The 27598-nt window shown below is 28.2% G+C and overlaps 1 protein-coding gene across 2 annotated transcripts in view; it reads right to left on the bottom strand.

The window, feature by feature from the left end:
- LOC142323643 (trehalase-like) overlaps window positions 1-27598 on the bottom strand; it is a 431330-nt gene that overhangs the window by 19946 nt on the left and 383786 nt on the right. The window contains exon 8 of one of the 2 annotated variants that reach the window (XM_075363646.1): window positions 13801-13939. The exons of the other annotated variant lie outside the window; for it this stretch is intronic. Within the exon in view, the coding sequence (XP_075219761.1) occupies window positions 13816-13939 (124 nt within the window). The 3' untranslated portion in view covers window positions 13801-13815. Of the gene's footprint in view, window positions 1-13800; window positions 13940-27598 lie in introns of those variants that run through there. 2 annotated transcript variants of the gene reach the window in all.

Below are 27598 nucleotides of genomic sequence, written 5' to 3'. Positions count from 1 at the left end.
TTATCCTTAACATTTTTATTCTCTAATTTTTTTCTATGCTTAGGTGGGAGTGTTTGGCAGTTTTTTTATGGATGGAATTTCTTTCTAATTCCATTTTATTAGAAAATCCAGCAATACATGATGTAAGTGAACATGAACAGTTACTATCCTTTACTTACCACACACAACATTATTTAACAATAGTATTCCTATAGCCATATATTTAACATGCTTTTTTTATAATCTAAAAATATTTTCTAAATTTTGTGTGCAAGATGATCCCAAAAACAGTACTGATTATTGAACATGAATGATTATTAGTCCATGAGATGCTGCTGCTCTCAATTATTTATCATCATCAAGTATAGATATTAATTTCTCATAAGCAAATATGTTCAAGCTTAATTTTGCAAATGTATTATACACGACACAACAGATAAATTAGATTATATCTGCTATAAAATTTAATTACAAAAAAAGAATACAAATAATAAAAATATGAACTAAACGCTCAATAAATGCAACTTAAACAATTGTTTGATAGGGAAGATTATTTTCAATGGTAGGATTTATGGACAAGGCTAAAAATGATAAGATATTGGATAAAATTAAATAAAACACTTGAAACAGTCCACAAAATCTATTTATTTTCTAGGTAATGTTATTTAATCTTAAAAATAAAGTTGGACACAATTATAATCCATCACAAATAATAATATATATTTAACTATCTGTAGTGCTGTGAGTTTAATGCCATTTCCTGTGGAAAGACAAAAGAAGCTCAAATTTTTATATGATTTTCAACTCCCTAAATCCTTTTATATACAAAATGAATATGTATGAGAAACAAACAAAATGAACAGAATACATGTTTTTACACATAGAAGCCTGCTTTGTATTATTTCTTCCTATGCTATCATTATCAAAGTCAGACTTGAAAGTGTCTTGGTCCACCACTCCAAAATTAGTGAATTTCACTAGCAATAATTAACTAAATTAGTTTACAATGATTTTTTTTAACATACACATAAGTATGAAAAAATAAATGTTAAAAACACAGTTTCTTCTGGGTCCTAATTAATTTTTTTTTCACATTGTTAGGCAAATAATAATGTTTAGATTATATTAAATGGTAAATCAGCAGGCACTTGAACTACTAGTTTGGTTTTGGCAATGGGAGGGTTGTCCTCCCATTTAGCCCGAATAAAGATGAGGTTACCATACTGGCAATTAGATTGTGCTAGCATGATGTCACAGATGAAACTTGGCTGATGGCTACTCAATTCCCAGTTACTCATGCAAGAAAGAAGGAGTACAGGAAAATGAAAGGAAATGATCAACCTAGCAAGAGAATACTCTTGATTAGGATAGATCAGAAAAATATAAATAAAATATGTGTTTATGAATAGATATTACTTTTCTTTTTTATTAATTTTAAGTGGCATTAACTGAAATGATTACCCACTATCAGCTGACAGCTCTGATATATTCCAATCTTGGTTATCATTGATAACAGTTTTACTGAATGCAGCTTCAAATTTTTTTCATGTAAGTTATTTGAAGTGATACAAATTAAACAAATTTCTATTTATTGTTGGCAAGTCATTATGTTAATATTATATGCATATGTAGTGAGAAGTATTTAAATTTAGACCCATCATTCCTTCAATAGTCAGTTAAAATATTTATAAATTTTTTTGAATTCTAGCCATTTACATTACATTAGCAAACTTAATGAAATAAATTAAAGAATTAATTAGTTAAAATTATCATTGATTAAAGTCTATCTCAATCTAAGATTAAAAAAGCATTAATTAGTCATACTAGTGCTAAGATTAGTGATCATTATTGTTATATAATTTCCTCATAAAATAAAATAATTCATGGGATAAGAACACAATATAAATTGATTTTAGAGAGGAAATAAACATTTTTGAAAAAAATGTTATACAGTAAACATAATCAAAAAAATACCTACATATTTTTGCGATAAAAAAATACGTCAAAATAAATGAATGAAAGAAGAAAACACACATATTCTCTTTCTCTCTCTCTCTCTCTATCTATCTCTCTCTATTTTCACCTTCTAAAATAAAGGTAATAAATCAAATCTCTCTCTTTCTATGGTTGATGAAATATACACAAAATATTGCCACACAAAATAATTTTGTCACTAAAGGTTTACAGACTTTTATTCATATCTCTGGGATTACTATATAATGCATTAAAAAAGTAATGACAACAAAACAATCTTTTTATCTCTGTTTTAACCAAATAACAAAAATCTATTTTAGAAAAACAAAAAATTATAAACTTTAGGTGTAGTATTTACCAAAAAACAAGAGCACATTTAGTATTGAGATATTAGCGTCACCCTCCAACTGCCTGACAAATTACAATCATGTAAACTAATAATATAAATTGTATTAATCATGTGTCATTAAAAATTTAAGTAATTTGAATTGGCTTCAATGAAAAATATAGTAAATCACCAAGTAAATGTTCCCGCACAATCAGGATATCCCGGATTCATTTTCTGGCAAAAAATCTTAGTTTCCAAATTTTACTACATAACTTAAAGAAAGTCAGATTACAACATACATACCACATTAAAGGGACCAAAGAAGTAAATTAAAATGTATATTTATTTTAAAACACATAAGCATAAAAGTTAACAACTTCCTTAAGATGAAGGAAATCATCTTCAACCATTTGTATGTTTCAAAATCTATACAGATAAATCAGTTTTAGAACTCAACACACAGCCAAGGCTAATGAGTAATATTAAGAAGTGTTAAAAGAATTAAACACTTAAAATAAACAGTAGTAAAACACAGATATTTCTGGAACTACGATTCAGAGCTTGTAAAAGGGGGTATACACAAAAGAGTTCTATGAGAAGTATAGTATTCACTACTTCAACTCAACAAGAGAAATATATATATTTTACTGTTATTACTTCTTTATTAGACGTTACTTTAGACAATGGTGCATGTAAACAACCAATGCATTTTATATTATATCTGACAAAGAATGCATGTTACTCACTGAGAAGAGCTACGTTATTTTCACAATTGACTTGCAACTCATGTCAGACAATTTCAGAATTGGCATTTATTTGTATATTAATAAATCTTTAAATACCCTATATTAATCATTGTCTTACTTTTCTGTTATGAGCATTTTCATTGTACAATAGTTAAAAACACATAATATTCAAAGTTTAATATATTTAAAAAAGCAGGGAGAACAAACATGTTCTCTCTGTTAAAATATTTTATCAAAATTGATTGAGTGAGCTACTTTAGAATAAATTTTCAACTGTAAAATTTTTTATTACATATTTTATTGAACTGTCTGATAAAAAAATAGTGAAGTTTAAAAGAACTTACGACAAGACAAAGAGACTAAAACGGTGATACAGGAAATATTTAAATATATTTATTAATGTTTTGCTGTAAGTTTTCATTTTGTTAGAATATATGTATTATTTAATTCTAAACTATTTAAAGCAGCTGTGATTAAAAGTATTATATGAATGTGACAAAATTTAAGTCAAATTATGTTTTATTATGTCTTTAACAGAAATAAAAATTTTAAATTTAAGAAATATGTATATATAAAAAGGTTTTAAATTACTAATATAGTTTTTTTATTGTCATCACGTTTTAAAAATAAATTTAAAAAATTTTATAATGTAATTTTTTTAAATATTTTTAATTTATAACTTTTTATTAATTATAATTTTAATTTTATTTCAACAGATTTTATAAAAATTTATAATTTATAAATATATTTTTAAAAACTGATAAAAAAGATTTTTAACCCTAAAAAATTTTTAAACTATCAAAAATTAGTTATTTTTAATTATTTGAAATATATATTTCAAACAATTAAAAATAACTAATTATATATATATATTGGTTTAAATATATACATTTTATTCAAATTAATCTTTTTAAGATTCATTTTTAAATTTTTGTTCTAGAGTAACGGAATTGTTTCAATCATGACTGAGGACATGGGATCCGTGAAAGTACTTTCATGAAAAATTAAGGTAAGATATGTCTTATATCAATACTGTTCTAGGGGTTTATTTAATAGACTTGTGTGTGTGTGTGTGTGTGTGTGTATATATATATATATATATAAAAATAATAAAACACATAACACATACACAGATTTTGCTAAAGATGCCAATAAAAAAAATAATATTATTTATACAAATAGCACACAGGTCCTATATAAGTGAGCATTTAAAATACATAAAGGTTTACATAAAAATAATAATGATTATTAAAAAATAAATTTGTTGAATGGTGGAAAGAAAAAACAAAATATTAGCAAATAAGGAAATTATAAATCAAATCCATAAAAATCAAGAAACCTACAAATAAATGATAAAAAAATCAAATAGTACACTGCAATGAATTTTTTATAAAATAAATAAATCTGCATAAGACAATAATTAATTTTGACCTTAGTTGTCATTTTTGTTCATCTATATTAATTATCAACAGATAAGTCTTAAATAAATAAATAGAGAATGAAGCCGTTAAGATGATTATCGTCAACTTAAATTTTTTTTGCTTTTTTTAACTGAATTAAGCAATAATCAATCAATGAGTAATAGGAATTTTAAACTCTACTTGTCTGATAGAATAAAAAAATGTATATATTAAATTTCAAATAAATATGATTAACAATAATCATTTTTCACCTTTATATGATTTTTTTAAAAATATAGATAGAAAGAGATAAGTTTAATAAGATTACAGTAAATTTCCACAAATTGTGTATTTTTTGAAGTCAATATACACTGTTATATTATACTATTATTATACTGAGTGATCATTTGAAAAGTTACCACATTTATTACTCAACAGCTATCAGTCTCATCATAGTTCTGTTTGCAGGCATGTATACCATTCTCGAAAGGAACCTTTTCAAAATTATTTTCAAAGGGGTGGAACCCCTTTGAAAATAGGTGGATAGGTGAAATAGGTGGAAATGGAACACCTTCTTCGTTACATCTACCCTATACTCAAAAATCTTAAATAGCAATAACATTTAATTACATTAATTGACAACCAAAAAAAAAAATAATGAATTTTGGTGAAAAGAAAATTAAAATTCACCAACCCCTTTGCTTGGTAGGTGCAAAAATCATTTGAGGTAGTACTTTTTTTTAAATTTCAGTCCAACAAAAATAACTATAAAATTATGTGATATTCTTCTTAAACCATTTGAAATAATCATAATTTGTGGATAAAAACTGTGAAATTATTTTTTAAATTACTAACACAAAATCTCGCCCTTTAATGTTTTATAAATTTTCAAGGGTTGAAAACTTAATTTTTCTAAATGAGATGATATAGCTTGTGACATTTCATTGGAAGGCCCTTTGAGTGACAAGTAATTTGGTACTAATAAAATAAAAATTGGTTGACTGGTATTGAAGTATGATTAAAGATATGGTTTATTAGGTTATGTTGGGATACTGAACCAAGCATTAGGTCTGAAATCGTCCATTCTTCTCAAAAATATAAATTTTAGTTTCTCTAGCGCTGAAAAAAACATACCAGTAATCATCATTATCAAATCATTATAACATCAGTGAAACATATGAAAAACCAGTTATAAGGTACCTACTTCTTTCAGGTAGTATCATGCATGAACTCCAAAGCATATAATTTTGTAAACTTATTTTATTATATTATCTATCAACTAAATAGGTTTTGTTTATCTATTATAGCCCCATAATTGTTATCACATTGATTTATTAGACATTAGTCATCATGTTTATTATTTACACACTAATTAAAATGAACAAGAATGTGACTCATTCTTCCTATTTTCATCTTGCTATAAATATATCATTCACTCATTAGTTATTTCTGTCGTTATTATATTTACTTATAAACTGTCATTCATACTAGAGAAATATTTTTAATTCTCATTCAAGTGCCAGTTCTTGTGTGTGTAATATTGAGTTTTGTAGCTGGCTTTCATGTTTGCGAGTATATGTTGTTCAGGAAAGTGAGTAACCGATGTTTATTAAATTAGTGAGTTTGTAAAGTGTTTCTTTTTAAACAATATTAGTTATTGCAATGTATTAACAATGCCTCACAGTTGCATTAATCATCCAAACAATTTCTATTGCATCTGTTGCGAGGTAACGTTGAAGTCTCAGAAATAAATATAACTCCACTGATAAAAAAGTCATAAGATCTGTATTTTGGATGTAAATTAGGTGATCAGAACAAATCTTAAGCTCCTCACATTTGCTGTGCTTCTTGTGTAATATTGTTGACTGGTTGGCTAAATGGATCGCATCACATATCATTTGCAATTCCAATGGTTTGGAGAGAACCAAAGGATTACACCACAGACTGTTATTTTTGTGTAATAAAGGTATCTGGAATAACAGCTAAAACTAGACTTACTGTTAAATACCCTGATATTCTCTCTGCCATGCGGCCAGTGCCAGATAACTAAGAGCTTCCAATTCCATTATTACCAGAAACATGGAACTTAGATGAAGATGAAAATGTCAAATCTTGTGCTGACTTATCAGGCGATGAAGAAAGATATCCAAACTTTTTAGAAAACAGATATACTAAACCCCATTTAATTAATCAGTCAGAATTAAATGATCTGGTTCATGATCTAAATTTATCAAAGAATCAAGCAAAAATATTGGTGTCAATACTGAAAGGATGGCATTTTTTACAACCAAACACTAAAGTAACTTTTTTCCATGGCAGGCAGTCAGAATTTGAATATTTCTTCTAAAAGTACAAAAAGTTAGTATGCTGTAATGATATGGACTCTTTAGTGGAAGTTTTGGGACATGTGTACCATCCTGACAAATGGCGGCTTTTTATTGACTCGTCAAAGCTTAGTTTTTTTAAAGCTATTCTACTTCACATTGAAATAAACACCTATCAATGCCATTAGAATATGCTGTTCACATGAAGGAGTCTTATGAAACTTGTATTGAGTAGGATTATTTGAGAAATATTTATGACATATTTGTGGAGATCTGAAAGTAATAGAACTTTTACTTGAACTGTAACTTGGATACACTAAGTTCTGTTGCTTTTTGTTTTTTGGGACAGGAAAAACCATTACATAAAAAAACAGTGGCCAAAGAGAGAGGTATTTACTGTATGAGAGAAGAATGTTGTCAGTCGGGTATTAGTAAAACCAGAAAAAGTTAATCTTCCGTCACTGCACATTAAGATAAGTTTATTCAAAAAATTTGTTAAAGCAATAGATAGTAATGGTGTAGGGTTTCAGTTTGTAAAAAACAAATTTCCTAATATAAGCGATTCTAAAATACAGGAAGGTATATTTGTTGGACCACAAATAAGAAAACTAATGAGTGATCTGGTGTTTGAAGAATGTTTGAATGACTTAGAAGTTACTGCATGGAAATCATTCCAAAATATGGCAAACAACTTCCTTGGAAACCATAAGGCCAATAACTATAGAGAACTTGTGAGTGAACTCCTTCAAAACTACAAAAAACTTGGATGTAACATGTCACTCAAAATTCATTTCTTACATTCACATTTGGATTTTTTCCCTAACAACCTCAGTGCTATCAGTGATGAATATGGAGAACACTTTCACCAGAAGATATCTACAATGGAAACATGATACCAGGGAAAATGAAACCCAAAAATGTTAGCTGACTACTGTTGGAATCTAGCGAGGGATCTACCTACAGTAGAAAATAAAAAAATAAAAAATAGATTTTTAGATTTTAGGTGGGTACAAAATGCTTGTAATGTATTGTCATATTACATTCACCATACATTTTTTGTTTCAAAAGAAACTTCAATTAAAAAAATCTGAGCCCGTAGAAAAAATACATTAACATATGTGAAATCAGCATAAAAAATACTTTAAGAAACAGCCATTCACTCTCATTTAACAAACAAAAAATCAAATTTTGTTGATCAGTGTAATTAAATAAAAACTAATTCATAAACGAATAATTGCTAATTAAAAAATAAAGCTTAAATTATTCATTAGTTAATTTTGTTAACAAAGTTTTTAACAATATGAGTCCTTAAGAAATAATAAATGAAACACATTTTTTTACCTCAATAAAATAAAAGTATCAATTTTTAAATCAATTGTTCAAAATGATTCCTATTTTCCTGTAAACAATAATAAGTCTTTGTTGAACTTCACGTCTTAGTTTTATTAAAGTTTCTTTAGTTACATCCCTACTAATAATTTTTCATAAACATTGGATTGGCATCTATTAATTGAATCATTTCTTCACAGAATTCAATCCTTCTGTCAGCATCATCTTCATTCAGTTCTTGATGCAGTTGAATATTATACAGAAAAACTTATTTCATTTTAATGTAATGAAAACAGAACCACAAGAAACCCCAGTTTCATGGGATATTTTACGAATTGAGCTCTGAGGATTTGCTACTACATTTACTAAGCTTTCAACCAGAGTTAATTCATCTTTTGCCCTGCGTTTCTTATTCATGACAGATCCCGTTTCTAGGAATTTTTTTACAAGTTTTACAATGTAAGAGTGTAAAACATTTTTATTTGGTTGCCATTCATTAAACATCTGGGCAGTTCTAGCACATTTATTTTGTTCTCTGTATGTAAAAATTAGTTCAGTCCTTTCTTCCAGATTGTAAGTCATTTTAGCAAGACAAACTTACTAAAGACAAAAACTAAAAGGCAAAATTGTAGAACAATAACACAAACCAAATGCCAATTTTAACTAAAGAACACAACAATTTAAATAAAACATGATGATGAAATAAATACAATAAATACTTTTTGTCACTAATTACATACAAAAGAAAACAATTACCAAAAATTTACCACAGAAACTAAGATCTCAACAATTGGCAGAAAATTATAATCTGTTATAACAAGATAATCAAATTTTTCAACATGTTGCCAGCAAAGAAGTAGGAACCTAATTGTTGGTTTTCATATGTTTAACTGATGTTATAATAGTGCGTTTACTGGTACATTTTTTCAATGCTGAAGAAATCTAAAACCCATATTTTTAAGAAGAATAGATGACCTCAGACCTACTTTCTTTCTTTTTCCTGTTTAGCCTCCGGTAATTACCTTTCAGATAATACTTCAGAGGATGAACGAGGATATGTATGAGTGTAAATGAAGTGTAGTCTTGTACAATCTCAGTTTGACCATTTCTGAGATGTATAGTTAATTGAAACCCAACCACCAAAGAACACTGGTATCCAAGATCTAGTATTCAAGACTTCAGACCTACTGTTTTGGGTCAACATAACCTAAAAAAAAATAATTTTTAATCATAACTTCAATACCAGAGAACCAATTTTTATTTTATTTGTATCAAATTACTTATCATTCAAAGGGTCTTCCAACGAGTATCATAAGCCCCATTGTCTCATTTAAAAAAATAAGTTTTCAATCCTTGAAAATTTAGAAAACATTTAAGGGCAAAATTTTCTGTTGACAATTTAAAAAATAATTTTCATAGTTTTAATCCACAGATTATGATTATTTCAAATGGTTTAAGAAGTAATATCACGTAATTTTATAGTTATTTTTGTTGGACTGAAATTAAAAAAAGTACTTCCCCAAACGGTTTTTTACACCTACTGAGCGAAGGGGTTGGCAGATTTTAATTTTCTTTTCACCAAATTTCATTATAATCTTGGGGTTGTCAATTAATGTAATTAAATGTTAATACTGCTATTTAAGATCTTTGAGTTGGAGTAAGTGTAGCGGAAAGGATGGGTTTCATCCCTTTGAAACTAATTTTAATCCCTTTGAAACTAATTATCCCTTTGAAACTAATTTTTCCAAGAATGGTATACCTGCCTGCAAACAGAAATAGAATGGGACTGATAGCTGTTAAATAATAAATGTGGTAACTTTTCAAATGACTACCTGGTATATATTATATATTATACAGATGGATATGTACTTTTAAACTTGATGAAACACTGAAAAATGGAAATCAAATAAAAATACTTGTTTTTTAAATCTAATTCAGAAATTTATCAATTTATTAAGACTACTAAAGTAGCTAACCAAGAATTACCTACTGTGTTCTTTTTTATATTGTTATTTGCCATTCATAATATGATATAACTAATGTGAAAAAAACACTCTAGAAGTTAATAACTATGTTAGGAATTGTTTCTGGAGAGAAAATAATCAAATTAATACAGCAAATAATTAAAGAAAATATGGTACCATGAAGAAATTATGAGGCTGAACTATAATAATTTCATTAATAGCTAGAAAATTAAGAAAGTTTAAGCTTAAAATTGTAATAAATAGATGAATATTTCTTAAGTGAAGTGAGATGTATAGGAAACAATGAAATACAAAATAATTATTTCTAAATTTTTCCTTGGAGAATGTTAGTGAAAAGATTATTATATATTTTATTGCAAAACAAAAGTGAACAATTTTGTTAATCCATGTTAAAAAATCACAAAAATATCACTGGTTTAAAGAATAACTAGTTTTTACTTGTGCAATAATCAAAAGCATTTACTTTGTCCTAAAATTGTAACTTCATCTATTACAACTTGATAATTCCACAAAACTGGAATATCTCAAATAGTAGCATCCTAGAAACAGCAGGGAGTGAAGTAAGGGTAACATATAAAAAAAATTGGAGTCTGATTAATAAACTGGTTCCTGTGGAACACCGAAGTTAAAGAACTGGTGAAGTCTATGGCACAAAAAAAAGACTGTTGGCATTTTTTGTCGCTTATGATCATAGCAGCAATCTGAACTATTTAAAATTTTAAAATAATAAATAGGATAAAAAAGTATTTGCAGATCTATTATTGAAAACAAATCTGAATGTTTTTAAGTAACCTTATTTCCCAATTCCCACACATTTTTTTCTTGAATGAGGACCTTTTTGTACATGTAACAAGTTAAGATATACCCATACAAAAATTCTAAAAATTTGAATCATTTAGGACATTCTTTTTTTATGTAAATTAGTACAAAAATCAAGTTCCATACTGAATACAGTAACATTCAGAAATTTTCAAAATACACTATCTGTGGTCAGCATTAATAACCAACTTTGAACAACATTATGTTGAAGTAATTTTGCTTTATAAGATGAAGGATAAATCAAAATGGTTTTCTGACATACTTATTTTTTTTTAACTATGTACATAAAAGAGTAAGAATTATTAAAATTAAGTCAATAAAATATGAAAGTCATTCTTTTAATAAATGTTCAGTATTTTAAACTTATGTCGCTAAACGAACATGATTTTAAGATAAACTGGATATGATTTTGGCAGATTGCTATACCAAACTGGTTTCAAAATAAACCAAAGACTCGATCAAATTTGTCATAAGTAATTGTACAATAATCTGGTATGTAGTAATATTTTATAAGTAGTACTAATTTGTATTTTTCCCCACTCACTTTGTCAATTTTTTACAGTTTTTCTATGCATCCTTTTAGATGTTAACTTATTCGAGGATGCCATTAGCATATGATGTTTATGAATTGTCATCCACTTATTTACTAACTACGCCCAATGTTTATTCTGTTTGTATATTTACTGATGAAGTTTTTATCTACCATCTAATATATAAATCTGCCACTTAAATATACATTTTATATGTTAAATAAGAACTCTAAAAAATAAGGTGGTTAGGCAAGTGTTAATAAGAAAGGGTAAAATGAAGAAATTTAGAACTTCAGAATTGATATTTAATCAAAGTACAAAAATATTACAGAACTAATAAGAAAATTATCACTCTTAGACATAAGGGAATGACTTTTACATTTCATATAGTATTTGTTCTGAAGCCCTAATTAAACTACTAATGAAATGCCTTGAGATGAAGGTACAACAGAATAAATTTTAACAAATAGTTTTAGTAATTAATTTTTAATGCTTTGGTTTAACATTGATCACATAAATCACTTATTCATATGAAATCTGGTTAAACAATCCATCAGCTTCACCTTGTCACCGATTTATTAAACACTAGCAATCATCTATAATTTTATTCCAGAAACCATACAGAGATTTTGTAATATTTAATCAAATTTATTTAAAATTAATATAACAACATAAAAACTTACATCATTATGTTTTAAGCCACTTTTACACCCATTATCAAATACACATGGCTGTTTTCCACTCTACTGTTAGCTGATGTTATTTTCTGTTTGTTTTCTTGAGTTAGGAAGACACATACTTAGGATGTGATTGAAAAATATTGTGTTAAATATCTGTATCATGTCTGTTCATTTAGTATATTGCTACTGCTCTTTTTTTAATTTTTATTTCTGTCTTAATGCAATTTATGTGTTTGTATGTTTCATAAGGTTTGGATGTGACTAAGACATGGTTGTTAATACTGGTAAATTTGTGATTTTCATTTATGAGGTTGTTAAGTAAGTGTAACTCTTTTATTAATATATGGAATACTTTTATGCTTTCATTTTATCTTTTTTAGCTGTGTCTTGTTTATCGAATGTAAAATATTGTACAGTCAGAGTAGCTCAATTTTATACCCCAGGGGCTTTGTATTTGCTTCATGATTATTTTATCTTTGTTTGTTTTGTTTTGCTTTGTTCTGAAGACAAGATTTTTATCAAGATAAATATATTTTATATATTTATAAAATATCTTGATACATTTTATCTAATACTGTATATCTCAATGTATTATAATCTTGATATATATTTTATCAAGATTTTTAAAAATTTGCAAGCTATTTCTTTTTATCTTTATTTCTGTATGTTAGTACGATGTATTTTAGTTTTATTTATTTTTGTAATTATTTAGTATAGGAGTGGTCAGTGTGTGTACTCTTACATTAGTATGTGCATGCTGAACCATATATTTTGTATTGTTAAGTCCTTCAGGTGATATGGATACAGTGAATAACTGTAGAACATACTTCTAAAAGCTAGTAGTTTATGAGATATGAAATCTTTGAGCTGTTCTGAATTAATGCTGATTAACAGTATATTTTTAAGTAAGTTATTGTTTATTTTTTTAATGTAGGTGAGACATAACAATTTTTCATTATGCTCATATTCAGCTGTTATTTTTAAAATATGGTGGATTTTTCTTAAGTATGCTAATAATTTTTTTACATTATCTTCTTTTTCTTTAATGTATATAATAAAACTCATATATATATAAATTCAAACCTAATCGTAAATATGTGTCTAACTAATATGCCAGCAAAACATCAGCTGAAGCCAGAATGAAGGACAGCCGCACCAGATACTAAGATGGCCACACAAAAGACTGAAATTATTATAATAGTTTTTTATAACATTATATTAAATATATCTGTTCAATCTGTCATTTAAAAATTAATAATTCTACATATTGGCTGTGGCTGGCGTGAACAAAAAATCACAAAATAATATATTTTTTCAATTACTGGTTATCCATCTACAAAATTTTTTTTTCAAAATTCAAATGAAATGTATCGATAAAATAAGAAAACTTTTAAGACTTGAATAAGTTTATTTTTTAATTTTCCCAATTAATAATAATAATAATTAATCAAAGTTAACGTCAATTTAACGTCAGTTAAGGCCAATCTTTAATTTTTGCCTTGCACTCACAAATTATGCTTAAAAATAAATTTGGTAAAAACCAAAGTAATTGAAGGGTATAATTTGATGTTACAAATTTAAGACACCCCATACAGTACATGTACGTAATTCATCAATATCAAAACAAGCATTATAAATAACTACAAAACAAATAAACTGATTATTATAGGTTCAATGAACATAAAATTGTATTACTTTTATTATGTTATCATAATAATCAGTCAAGAAATAACAAATAATACAGTAATAACAGTCAAAATAGAATAAAAAAGTGAAAAAAACCATACTGTAACAGTTTTGATTTTTGTTTTTTCTCGGTGTAACTTGTGATTCCATATGGATAACCTGAAAACATTCATAGAGCTTTATTAACTTGAAAAATTTCTTATTGTACTTTGACAGATGATGAGCGTGAAAAAAGCTATTATGAGTGCAGTGGCTTAAGATAAATATAATACATAGAATAATTATTCCTAAATAATCAAAACACATCTTGAGAGTAGTAGATCGTTTGAAGAAAAGAAATGTAGCACTAAACTAAATGACAGACTGTAAAAAAAAATCAAATTTCTACAAAGCACAGTTTTTAAACTTTAATAGTTTTAAGTTTTACGACCTCAACCAGAGATAGATGTATAACTAAAAAATACCTCCAAAGCAATGAAACTAAATGCTTTGCACAATTAAGTATATCTGCAATTTAACAGAAACCAGAAGTTTAACAAAAGAATGAAAATTGTAAATAAGTGATTAATATTAATAATGTGAAGTGTCCTCAAAAAATGAACTAAAATTTTTCAATTTTGAAGCAGGTTTAAAATTAATATTCTTTGGCAGATATATTACCACGTATATAGCAATATTAGAAAATATTTATTAGTAAGATCATATCTGCTACAATATTGTGTTTTCTGGAGGTTGAATGGTTCAATTGGTGTATGTATATATATATATATATTTCAATGTGAACAACGTGACCGGAAACAAGCTCAGCATATGCAGACATTCTACCACATAAATCCTGTGTATTATGTTCCTGCTGCTTGTCTGGTTTACTTGCAGGGGTGTTCTGTTTTTAAGCTTGTACATGCCTGTTTTTCATTTTTGTCATTTTAGAAAAAAGTAAGCTACAAACTTACATCAGGTTTTCTTAAAAATATGAAAAGAACTTTCTTAATATTACAGATAGTTTATGTGAAGGATTCTGTAAGTAATATTCAAGTTTTTTGGTGATAATAATATTTTTAAAAGTTATCAGGGGAACAAATGATTTGGAAGGTCCAAAACCAGCAAGAATTAAAAAAATAAAGAACCTGTTCATGAAGCTGTGTTGAAAATTGCTTAATTGCTATTCATGAGTTATCTGAACTGAAATATGCCACAGGCCAGTTCTACTGATTCATATGAAAAAGTTGAACCTGAGATAAGAGGTCTGTAAATAAAGTAATGAGGTTGGTTCATAAAAACATTTTATTTACAATCCAGTTATACATGGACTCTATCACCTTCGAAATAGTTCCCTTGGGAAGTTGCACAACACTTAAAATGGTTTTTCCACTCTTCGTAGCAGTGTTGGAACTCAGAAACTAGAATAGCCTTCAGATGGTCAGTTACATTTTTTAAAATGTTTTCTATTGTTCCAAGATGGTGTCCTTTGAGGTGTTTTTTTAAAGTTGGGAATAGAAAAAAGTCACAGGGACTCAAGTCAGGTGAATAAGGTGGTTGAGGAACTACAGGAATGTTTTTCTTTGCCAAAAACTCATTAATTGGGAGTACAGTGTGACAAGGTCAATGTCATGATGTAGCATCCAGTTATCTTTGATGGCTGGCTTCATGCGAGCAACTCTTTTCTGCAGTCTTTCAAGAATTTCTTGGTAAACATATTGATTTACAGTCTGTCCTGTAGGCAAAAACAACTTATGGACAACACCATTACTATCAAAGAAAAAAAATAGCATGGTTTTGATTTGCTCATTTTTGCTTTTTTGGTACGTGGTGAGTTTGAAGCGTGCCTCTCCTTGCTCTGGCGTTCTGTTTCTGGGTCGTACTCAAATATCCATCACCAGTAATAACATTTTTTATAAAATCAGGATCAGTTTCAATTCACCCTAGAAGATTGCAGCACACTTCCACCCTGTTGTTTTTCTGTTCAACAGTGAGGTTTTTGGGATCAATTTTGCACAAACTTTTTTCATGTCCAATTTGTTTGTCAAAAATTTGATGGACAGTGATATGGTTCAAACTCAATTGTTCTGCAATTATTCTGACAGTTAATCGCTGGTCATATCGTATCAAGTCTCTGATATGCTCAACACTGTCATCACTTTTTGACAATAAGAGTCTTCCAGAGCATGGATCATCCACAACTGATTCCCGGCCATCTGAAAGTGCTTTAAACAACCTAAAAACTTGGGCTTGTGACAGAGCGTCATCTCCATACGCTCTTTTCAATTTTGAAAGAATTTCAGTAGCATTCTCACCTGGTTTAACACAAAACTTGATTGCACAATGTTGCTCATAATTAGCATCACTCATTTTTGTAATGCACAACAAAAACTCATTTCACAAAAAGTTTGTTTACGTCTCACATGGCAACAATAGACTAAAAATATTAATACCTAATATCAATCAGCTGTTCGTATAACCATATGTTTACTACTAACTTTACAGTGTTGACACTTTGGCTGCCAAAAAAACTAGTCTCACTACTTTATTTACAGACCTTGTATGTTTCAACTCATCCAAGTTTGTGTCACAGTTGTTCTTGGATAATCAAAAAGAGGCCTGCAATTCAGTTGACCTACTCAATTGAGTCTAAGGTAAATAAGTTTTTTTTCAGCTCATATCTAATGATGGATCAACATTACAGTCTAGTATCTAATGATGATTCTAGAACTAGTAATTTTGTATTCATACTTTAACTAGGATTTAGGTACAATCTCAGAATTATGGTTATCTCGTTTTTTTATCATGATGGAATCTATTAGCATCGATACTTCAACAGGATAGAAATCAAAAAGGAATACAACTTTCAAGTTTGTGGAGATGAATTATGTCATAAAACATCACCAATGCATGTAAGTGATAAGTAGTACTTCATTATTACAAGTCTATCGACACACTGCAACTTGTAATCCACAGCAGATGGTACTCCACAGGTTCACCATTTTATTTACAAACTCATACGCCCCATGACTTTTTTGTTTTTCAGAAAATAAGATATCGCACTTAAAATGAAAAATATTTTATGATGTAGAAGCAATAAAACTGAATGTGATGAAGGAATTTTTTTTCCGATTTTCACAGATGATTTCAAAAATGCTTCAAACAGTTGAAACAGTACTAGGTTAATTGTGTACCTTCAGAAAGGAATAATTTTAAGGTAATTGATTTACAAATATTTCAACTCCTCCAATTAAAAAAATAATAAATCCAATCTAAATATGTTTTATAAGTTACATATACAATAGCTTATTCAATCAATATTTGAAGTTTTTCAATGCTATGTAAAAATATCTGTTGAGAATAACGTCATAAATAAGATATAATAAGGTTATTCAAAGTTATTTATAAAGCATAATAATAAAAAATAACAACAATAATAACTACATTATATTAACAACTTGATATAAAGAGATTATCTGAAAACAATGCTATTGCAAGTACTAATTTAGAAAAACATTCTTATTCTGCAGAATTAATCGTTATATTTCATGGCATATATAGTTAAAAAATGGTTACTGAAATGACTTTCACTTGTACCTTTGCAAACAACAGACCTCACTGACTAAGTTTGATGCTACTAGAGAAGTAAAATTACTTAAAACAAATAAAAGAATATACAAACATATTTTCAAACTGTATTAATCATTTTCAAAGGATGTCTACTAAATCTTTCTAAAAACCTAAATTAAAAACAACCAGAAATCTAGTTTCTGTGCCTACAGTAACATATAAAAAAATGTAAATATAAATATACCAAATAATTATCATTTTTTTAATAATGTATCTCTTTTGGTTTCATCAAATGCATGCTTAGAATATAAAAAGAATACTTTATTTTGGAACAGAATAATGTGAAAATAATTTTTCAAATTGCACACAAATTATATAAAAAACTATTAGTTTGGTTTAACACTGATAGACTGAGCTAGATAGATATAGAGAAAGAAGTAAGTAAAAAGTTACCATTTTCAAGCTTTATTTCCAGCATTAATTATTAAGTAGATATAATTCAACTTTTCTTATTTCTCAATACAATTCTTTTTCTAAAAGCCAATGATAAAGGAATTGCATCTATGTTTAATATTTACTGCAGTAACCTTCAGTAAAACATTTCAAAGAAATACAGAAAAAAAGAGATGGTATGAAATGGATACTATACCCACCTAAAACCATTGCCACAATTACAATTGGCAAAACTATCAACTGCTGAAATTTAGTTCTTTTTTCTTTCTACTTACTGCTGTTAAGCATCAGATTCTGATGGGAGTATTGTCTTAAAATACACATCATTTAAAGGATCAAGCATCGATCAAATAGGTAGATATGTGTGCATGACATCAGTAATCCTGTTTTATGCGAGTAGTGTCATTGACACACCACTGTGTTCTCTTCAAATTAAAAATAATTTATTTCTATAATTTGAATACAAGTGTTATTTTATAATAAAATATTAATATTCTATTATAGATATACTTCTACTCACACTTAACAATCCTGAATGTTACTTTTACACATTTTATGTTGAATATTTAAAAAAAATTGTTATAACAGTTTATGTAAATGTTATGGTAAAGGCTTATGCAAACCTTTACCATAACATAACTTTACTTCAATATAGCACAGTACTATTTTGGAAACTTCTTTTACAGTAACCAGGTGCTTGGTATGATGGAATGCTGTCAGTTTAGTAGGTATCACAATACACAATGTATTCACTCAACGCAGTGAATACATAACATTATCATAAAGTAGAGTAAAATTGATTTTGCACACAAAACAAACTTTTAATCCAAGTATTTACTTCATGGTAATATGAACAAGTAGTAACAAACATAATAAAAATAGTGAATTAAATCATCTTATTACAATTACAAAACATCAAGTAGAAAACAATTGCAAGCACACATTTGATTGTTTTCAATTTTCCATGCTAGACTAGAATGACGAGTATAATGAACCGAGCAGATGGAAATTCTATTATTTTTATCATTTTGTCCAGTTTATTTTCACATAAATTAGTGGACCTGACCTGATCTCCCAATAAACATTCAGTAACTCTGCTGAAAAATTGTCTCCTTCCTCTACCCTATTTCCTATTATAATTCTTAAATCTTTCTACCTAGAATAGATGACATAGAAAATGAATCAATTCCCAAACTGGCTCTGTCTACAGTCTGCAAGGGTGGAATTATAAGAGCCAATGAAATAGCCATTTCCAAAGTAGGTAGAAAAAATAAGATGGCCAAGAAATTACATTCCCTTTCTAAGGATTACATAAAATGCCAAAATATAGGCTGAGGTGCCTATTTGCTAAAGTTGAGGCACTTAATTTTTGTAATTTAAATCTAATTAAACATATATCATTTTAGAAAAAGAGAGATGATTAAAAAAACTTACAAAACAATTTTTTCATATATCATAAAAAAGGTAATATGTTATATGATTCTCACAGATTGTTTAACTCATTTTGTTACCAACATCAATACTAAATAAAATAAATCATTATTGAGACTTTGCAATGCAAAGAAAAAAGGTCAAGATATTTGCCTGTTTTTTCATTAAACCAACAGAATGGGGACTTTTCATTTCTAGAAATAGAATAAGTATCACAATACTAAAAAAATAAACAAAATAAATTTACATTAAAACATTAAGAGGCTTTATATAAAAAAAATAAAATGATACACATCACACTATAAAACAAAAGACAAAAACAGGAAAACTTATTTAAATAATGGATACATTTACTACTATCACAAGCTAAAAAAACCTGTATTGCTACTTCAGTAAAATTAACATATTTTGTACCAAACGAATTAACAATAAATACTATCATTTTCAGCAAAAACAAAAAGTTGTTTCAGAATAATGAATGCAAAAAGTAGAATTACTAGAATAAAGGTGTATAATTATATTTCTAAAAAAAAAATATACAAATAATTCATGTTGTAATGACCTTGAAATTTGATATATATATATATATGTATATATATATATATATATATATATATGTATATATATACACACACACACATACACACAAAAAGGTATATCTGTGCTTAATTCAAAAATATACAATAACTAAATAAGAAGTACATAGTTATCGTATTTAATTGAAGGTCACAGTGAAAATATCTATAATTTATTCATAAATTAAGTCATGTATTCATTAAAAAATAAAGATTTTTTTCAAAACTTGTTATAAAGACAAAAAAGTTAGAGATAATTTATAAATATAATATCAAAAGTATATGCTTTTCAGTAACCATAGATTCATGCTACCACATTTGAATTTGTAGATCTGCTTGAAATAATTTTATTGATCAACTGATATTAAAATTTCCATTAAGTTTATTTTCTGATATATGTTAGCTTTAAATTTAAGTCAGATCAATTAAAATAATTTTTTTTAATATAATTCATTAGCTGTTGAACATGCACCTTTATAAAGAAATTAGTAAATGATATTTCAGAACTATGACAACTACTCTCACTAGTTGGATATGTAGTATTTAGATAGACTGATTCATCAAAACAAGGCTACCAGCGCAATAATTTGTTTAAATTTTAATTAACTGTTATTATTTTGACAAGAAACTAATATTTCACTACAAAATAGTAATTTATTAAAACATAATACTGATACAAATGATATTGCATTTTTTCTAAATTTATGCCTTTAGACGTTAACAGATTTAGTTAATCTATTGGCTACTATAAGGGTCCTGTTTAATTATGTTTATAGCAGTATATATTTTTTCACAATTCAGTGTTAGTGAACATAATGTGAAGATTAGTAAACAAAATTCTAATAATCTACGATATCTATAATAATCAGATATAACACAGGATAGCTAACTGTGTACATTGCATACAGGATATTTAAAAAAATTAATTCAGCGTTTAGATTCTGGTGAAATGATCCGAATATTCTTTTCATATAGAGCACATATCCACCAATCCAAACTTTGAATTTGGAGTTAATCCAGCCAGAGGCAGCAGAATGAAATTTCTAACAATTTTGAAGGAAAAATAACTAACAGAAATATCATAAAGCCCTTGTAAGTGATACACACTCAATTAATTACCAAAAGCTAGTGCTTGGTGGATTGTAACGTGTAACCAAGAGCTACATAATATATTTTCTGGAAATGTTCCACATCCATATTTGGTGCCATGAACTCTAGAGCCAGAATAAAAAATTATAAGTTCTACTTCAAAGTTTTGTTTAAATATTCCAATCAAAAACAAAATGATATTAAAATTTTTTAACTGTATATAAAAAAGGATATTAAAGATAACTTCTGGTTAATACTGCATGAACTTTCACTAATCCAGACTGAGTGTAGTTCAGTCAAGTTTGGTATACTAGGTTTCTATAGTAATTTGAATAATACAAAGTAGAAGAATTCCAAAGCAATGTTCATGGTATTTTAATTTTGCATTGACTTAAAAAAATTTGGATTACTATCACAGCATTTTTTGCTAAGAACGCTCACATAGTTCTTGTTGGGAGTTATATTTATTACTACAATAACATAAACATTTTCATCATAAAATCTACTTACAACCAAATGAAAAATAATTGTTACAATACAAAAGTCCACTTTCTTTTCGATGCAACAAAATAATCTTCAAAATGTGTGATAGTTTATTAATTCAATTCAGTCATACAAAATTTTTCAATGAATCCTACAATTATACAATAAGCAAAAACACACATGCCATGTGTGCAGACCCATATGTACTACAGGTATAAAGAGATTAATTGGATTCAACGAGAGACTTATTGCATAATTTCATTAAAGTTTCTTGAGAACTTAAACAGTGAAGGTCTCAGGACTCTTCTGTCATTTGTCTGGTAGATGTAGTCCTTGCACGTACACATACACATATTTGGTCTAACTACTCATAACTTTAAGAATATAATGGTTTTTTAGAAATGAAGAAAATTCGATTTAAAAGTTTGTATGATATAAATCCAAAAATATAATTTTAATCCACGCAAATTTACACATTTTCTTTCTTGTTTTGAAAACAAAACTTTTAAAATTAGTAAAAATCTAAAAACATTCCATTGCAACAAAAATGAGAATATGTATTTTATTAAACAGAAAAAGGAAACTCTCTTTATTTTCGTACATTAATAAATTATATTTATATTATATTAAGCAATTTTTACTCTCATTTCTTCTCCATTAGTCGGTTTATTTGTTTAAAATCTGTATATATACAGGCTGAATAGTTACATAGCACGGAATAAAACAAATAATTCATTCAAAATACAACCAGATATAGAATTTCCATTTTGCACAGCAAATTACAATGATGAATCCTAATCACTATTAAAATTGTATAAATGTGGTAGACAGTTCAGACATGATAGTAGACAGTTCATGAGACATCATTTAAATTGCTGAGTTATAAACTCAAAATTTGCTATAGCAGGAATAACATTACTGGAGATATAAATTCAAATACACTGTTTAAGTGAATATATAATTTCTTTTTATTTGGTACTGAATCAATAATCTGGGGATTTTAAAAATTTACTAGACAAAAGAGTCAACAATATTCAGTAAACAGTTAAATCAAAACTGCACCCAGTACTATTTAACTTTGGTATTGAATAGGAATTAATTTATTATAAATGGCTTTGATAGTTGAAATTAATTCCTATTTTATGTTCTTTTCATTTGTATTGTTACTCCCCGCAATAATTGAGGCGTTCTGGAACCTAAAACGAGAATGTGATTTACTATCTTATTCAAGCAAGAATAATGCTTATGTCACTAAACTGTCATAATTTAAGTTTAAGATTTGTTTAATGTCATACCTCAGATTTTTTAAAATCTGAAAAACAATCTTAGAAATTTTTAGGAGAATATATCAACTAGGTTTGTTTTGCAACTGGTTATTTTGAGGTGTTTCTTATTTTAAAAAATTAATTCTGTTTTTTATACTGTATATACTGATATTATATTAAAATTATTTTATTGTGCTGTAAGTTTAAAAATCTTGTGCGGGCCTGGAAACATTAATGAAATTTCATATAATGTTGTAAGCAGTTATTTTCCATTGAAACTGAACAGATCAAAGTAGTATGTAGTACTGTACGATGCATTTTTATTAAATACTATATTTCCTGTATACTTTGAGTGACTATTTGTTGTAATAATTAATGCAAAGATAGTATTTTCTATATTATACAATTATGAACTATTGTTCATAGTAAAAGGTTACTAATGAATAAAATTAATCATCACGGAGAAAATTGCCCTAATACACAGTTAAGTCAAGGCTTCATCATTTAATTTTAATCATATATGTGTGGTATATAAAAATATGTTATTATTTTACAGGTCGGTTTGGTTCTTACTGATGCTATCACCAGATAGGTTTTGTAAAACCTAGGTAGAACTTGTAACACAGTTGTAAAGCATAATTAGATTACTTTATTACTTCCAAAGAAGTGTACACAATCAGATAATCAAAGCATTTGGGTAGTCACTGTGCACTTTGTTCACAAATCAAATAATTATTCCACAGCCTCTACAAAACTTTGAAGATTTCACATCACTTAAAGATAAAGTTGAGAGTCATTTATCTGCATGTACAAGTAAATTCTCCAGAATACATGATTGCAGCTCTGAGATGTTCCCAGTTTGTATGAAGGTCTTAAACATGACCTAAAAATTTGAGTAGGTTTAGAATTTTCTTGAATAGTACTAAACCTCCTATATTTGTTGAAGAGATACTTAATAGTGAATATTGTTCAATTACATCAACACAAATCAGTTACATCAATCAACTCACAATAATTAAGATCTATTATAGCAAGTGCCAACAAGATGCTGCCCCACAGTACCGCAAATCACAGATCAAGATATCCATTCAAGGATATCTTACAAAACTTTTTAAAGATGTTTTATTATTCTTCAGTAATCTGTTAGAAATCTAATTAATCTGTTTATATGAATTATTTTATAAAGTTAAGTGTATAGGAACATTCTGAACACAATGCTGGAAAAAGGTGAATATGACAATCAGCGTCATTCTCTGAAGAAGCTTATCTAAGCAAATTTTTCCCTAATTACTTGATCAATAGTAGTTAGCATATGGTATAGATATAATAATTTGGCCAAATACATTTTTGTTCAGTTACTGCATCAAACTTCATTCACTAGGATCTAGGATAACACTTCTGGGAAGAGGGAAAGGAATTGATAGTCATTTTATAGCTAACCTATTACATTTAACCAATCCTGTCTTGGCTTTATGTAACAGTTGACAGTAGTACTGGGAGAGTCAAACCAGATTTCAGACTATTACAGACATAATACTGATATATTCTTTACCACCAATCAAAGTATTAGGGCAGTAAAATCAGTAAATCCTGATGTGCCAAAAATATTAAATACAAGTATATTAAAGCAATGTCATTCAGATATATAATTTAATCAAGCCATTCTACTGTACAACAAAAGTAAAAAGTGTTTAATTTACAAGAATCACTCACTGTTTTTCAAAGCAACTTAGTGTTAAAATACTGACTTAGAAATTTCAGGGACACTAGGATATTATCTAGTACACAGTGATCCCTTTGATTTATGCAGTTCAACAACAGCATGGATCAATTATTTTTACATACTCCATTGAATATAAAATACATCTGCTTTAACTTTAATACAATTAAATGTTAAAAAATGATGTATCACTATCAACTACATTACTTTGCAATAAAATTTTTCTTCAAAAACTTGTGCTATAATATGATGAACTAAAAACTTATGCTATAATATGGTTAACTACATACCGATGATGACCTTGCTACAAATTTCATATATCATGTTTCAAACATATGATAAACACAACCTTAAATGGGTAAAGCTTTTGTATTTAAGCAGGGATTATACTGAGATTGAAAACAGCTATAACTGTTATTAAATGTCCCTGACTAAACTAACATGCAAAACAGATCAAAAAATGTTTTCTCAAACAATCCAAGAATGGAATGATACAGTAACCACATAAAATTTTAGAGTGATGACAAAGCCCTTTATGTAGTGCTAGCTGTCCAGCACACTTTGTGTATCTTTCAATCTTGCTTTAGGGCTAGGCCCTTGGGCTCCAGAAGGAAGTATTTATTTATTTCAAAAGGGTTACACATCCTTTATCATACTCCAAAAAGGTTTTTTAAAAACATTTACTAATTAAATATTAACATTTAAGGAATAATTAAGTGTATGCCAGATTTTTAGCACAGATTAGAAAGTAAATTTGTAGAAAGTGAACCCTCTTCTAATTTTTTCGTAGTCAGTCATTTGATTAATCTGATGAACTTAATTATTCTTTTCTACACTTCGTTAATTTTTTTTTGTATCAAAGAACCTCCTATGCCCTTCTATTTTATATACTTTAATAGTCGTCTTTCTGAACAATTTTCATTTGTTAAATATTCTTCTACAAGCAAATTAACCAGTCCTGAATGCCTTAAAATGTGTTCTACCAGCCTACTTAACTTCTTTTTCAATTGTTACAAAACATTTGGCTAGAAAGTTTTTGTAAGTACATCCCACAAAATGAATGAATGAACAGTACTAAATATTAAAGTAAAATGAACAATAACAGACATTACATATTTTTACTAATCCTGATTTTTAATTCTACACAAACAGAAACAGAAAATTACAAATTAATAGTATCATACAAATTAATAGTTTTAAGTTGAACCATTTGAAATGATTTTTAATAATCTTGACTTCAAGACTTAAAGTATGTACTTGAAGCTATGAGGTCCTACCCAAAAGTTTGGGGAATTTGAATTTCGCGCGCGAACAATTGCTGGTACGACCTGCTGCCGCTAGATGTGGCTAACAGTACTCTTTGTGAATCAGTGTTCCAACAGCTGTGACGGTGAGAGGCTGCATTGTTGACTTTCGTGCGGTTGTGTAACGTTGTGTTTTACTGCTTCGGCGAAGTTCTAAATGGCAGATTTTAAAGAGCAAAGAACCTGCATCAAATTTTGCTTCATGCTTAAAAACTGGTGCAGAAACCCATCGCATGCTTGTGGAAGCATTTGGTGACAATGCTATGAGTAAAAGTAAAATTTTTTTGGTGGTACGAACGATTCAAAGATGGACGAACGACAATCGATGACGATGAGTGTTCAGGAAGACCATCAACAAGCCCAACACCGGAAAACATCGCGAAAGTGTTAGAGGCTATTGTTGCAGATCGTAGACAAACAATCCATGATGTTTGTGCAATCGTACAAATGTCATATGGGTCCGTGCATTGTCGGATAAAAAATTCGTCCCGAGACTGTTGAACAGCGACTAGAAACAAAATCGCGTAGATGTCTGTAGTGAATTAAAAAATTCAGCAAGAGATGACGCTAACCTGATCTCCAACATCATAACCGGTGATGAGACGTGGGTGTACGGGTATGACCCTGAAACTAAGCAGCAGGCGTCGCAGTGGAAGTCGGCAAGTTCACCGCGGCCAAAAAAAGCACGCCAAGTTCGCAGCAACGTGAAGTCCATGATGATTGTTTTTTCGACATCAAAGGCATTATCCATAAGGAATTTGTTCCTCTTGGTCAAACTGTCAATGGGATGTTCTATTGTAAAGCTTTGAAGCGGTTACGTGAAAGCATTAGGCGCAAACGTTCAGATCTGTGGGGTAACAACACCTGGGTTCTGCACCATGACGACGCGCCCGCGCACACATCGCTAGCCGTTCGGAATTTCTTGCCTTCCAAAAAGACGGTATCTTTTTGGAGACGGTGTGGGAGTGATAACCCACCCACGCTATTCGCCTGACCATGCCCTGTGCGACCTTTTTCTCTTTCCGAAAATAAAATTTAATTGAAAGGCCGTCGTTTTAACACAATTGAGGAGATTCAGGAAGAAACGCAGAACGTGCTTCGAAGACCTGCAGCCTTCCAGGGATGCATGGAATCATGGGAAAAACGCTGGGATAACTATCAATGCCCAAGGGTATTACTTTGAAGGAGACAGTGGAAATTATAATTATTATGGTAAGCTATTTTATTTTTATGGTAAAATTCCCCGAACTTTTGGGTAGCACCTCGTATAACACTTGTAAATCAAGTTTTATAGCACTAAAAATTCAGAGATTAATGACACTGAGAATGAATAAGAAAATTTTCAGCTTTATACCTATTTGAAAAATTAGTGATGAGTAATGATAAAAGAATTTTTGCTTCAGTGCATAAAGATTATTTAAATTTTATAAATTCTTTTCTATATCTTTACCATAAATTGTTTTATGTATAATTTTTTCATACTGTTTTACTGTGTTGTTTTTGTATCAAAACAAAATTAAAAACATTTTTCTTTGTGATCTAAGAAATAGTTAGTTAATAACTTAACTAATATTAGTTAGTTAAGATCTAACAAATAGTTAGTTAATATGGTACTTGTGGTTCACAAGTACCATAAGCTACCTTACAAGACAATGATTATTAATTTAGAATGATTTTTATCAAATTAACCATATAAATTAAGATATGTTTGTAAAAAAAACCCATAATAATAATAACTCTTATAGCTGAATATCTACCAAAAATATATCCTACTAAAACTTAATAACAATAACAATGACAACAGATAATAATAACAAAGAAATCATCTATAAAAAACATTTTACTATAGATAAACTGCTTTCTTGACAAAAATACAGCCAGAAATATCACAGAAACATGTTACCTATATATTTTGAAGCAAATTTCCACAATCTACATACAAAGAATGA

Source organism: Lycorma delicatula, chromosome 4 (assembly GCF_047948215.1).
Source record: "Lycorma delicatula isolate Av1 chromosome 4, ASM4794821v1, whole genome shotgun sequence".
NCBI classification, from domain to species: domain Eukaryota; kingdom Metazoa; phylum Arthropoda; class Insecta; order Hemiptera; family Fulgoridae; genus Lycorma; species Lycorma delicatula.
The sequence above is the reverse complement of the archived record's forward strand: the minus strand, read 5'-3'. Positions and strand labels throughout refer to the sequence as shown.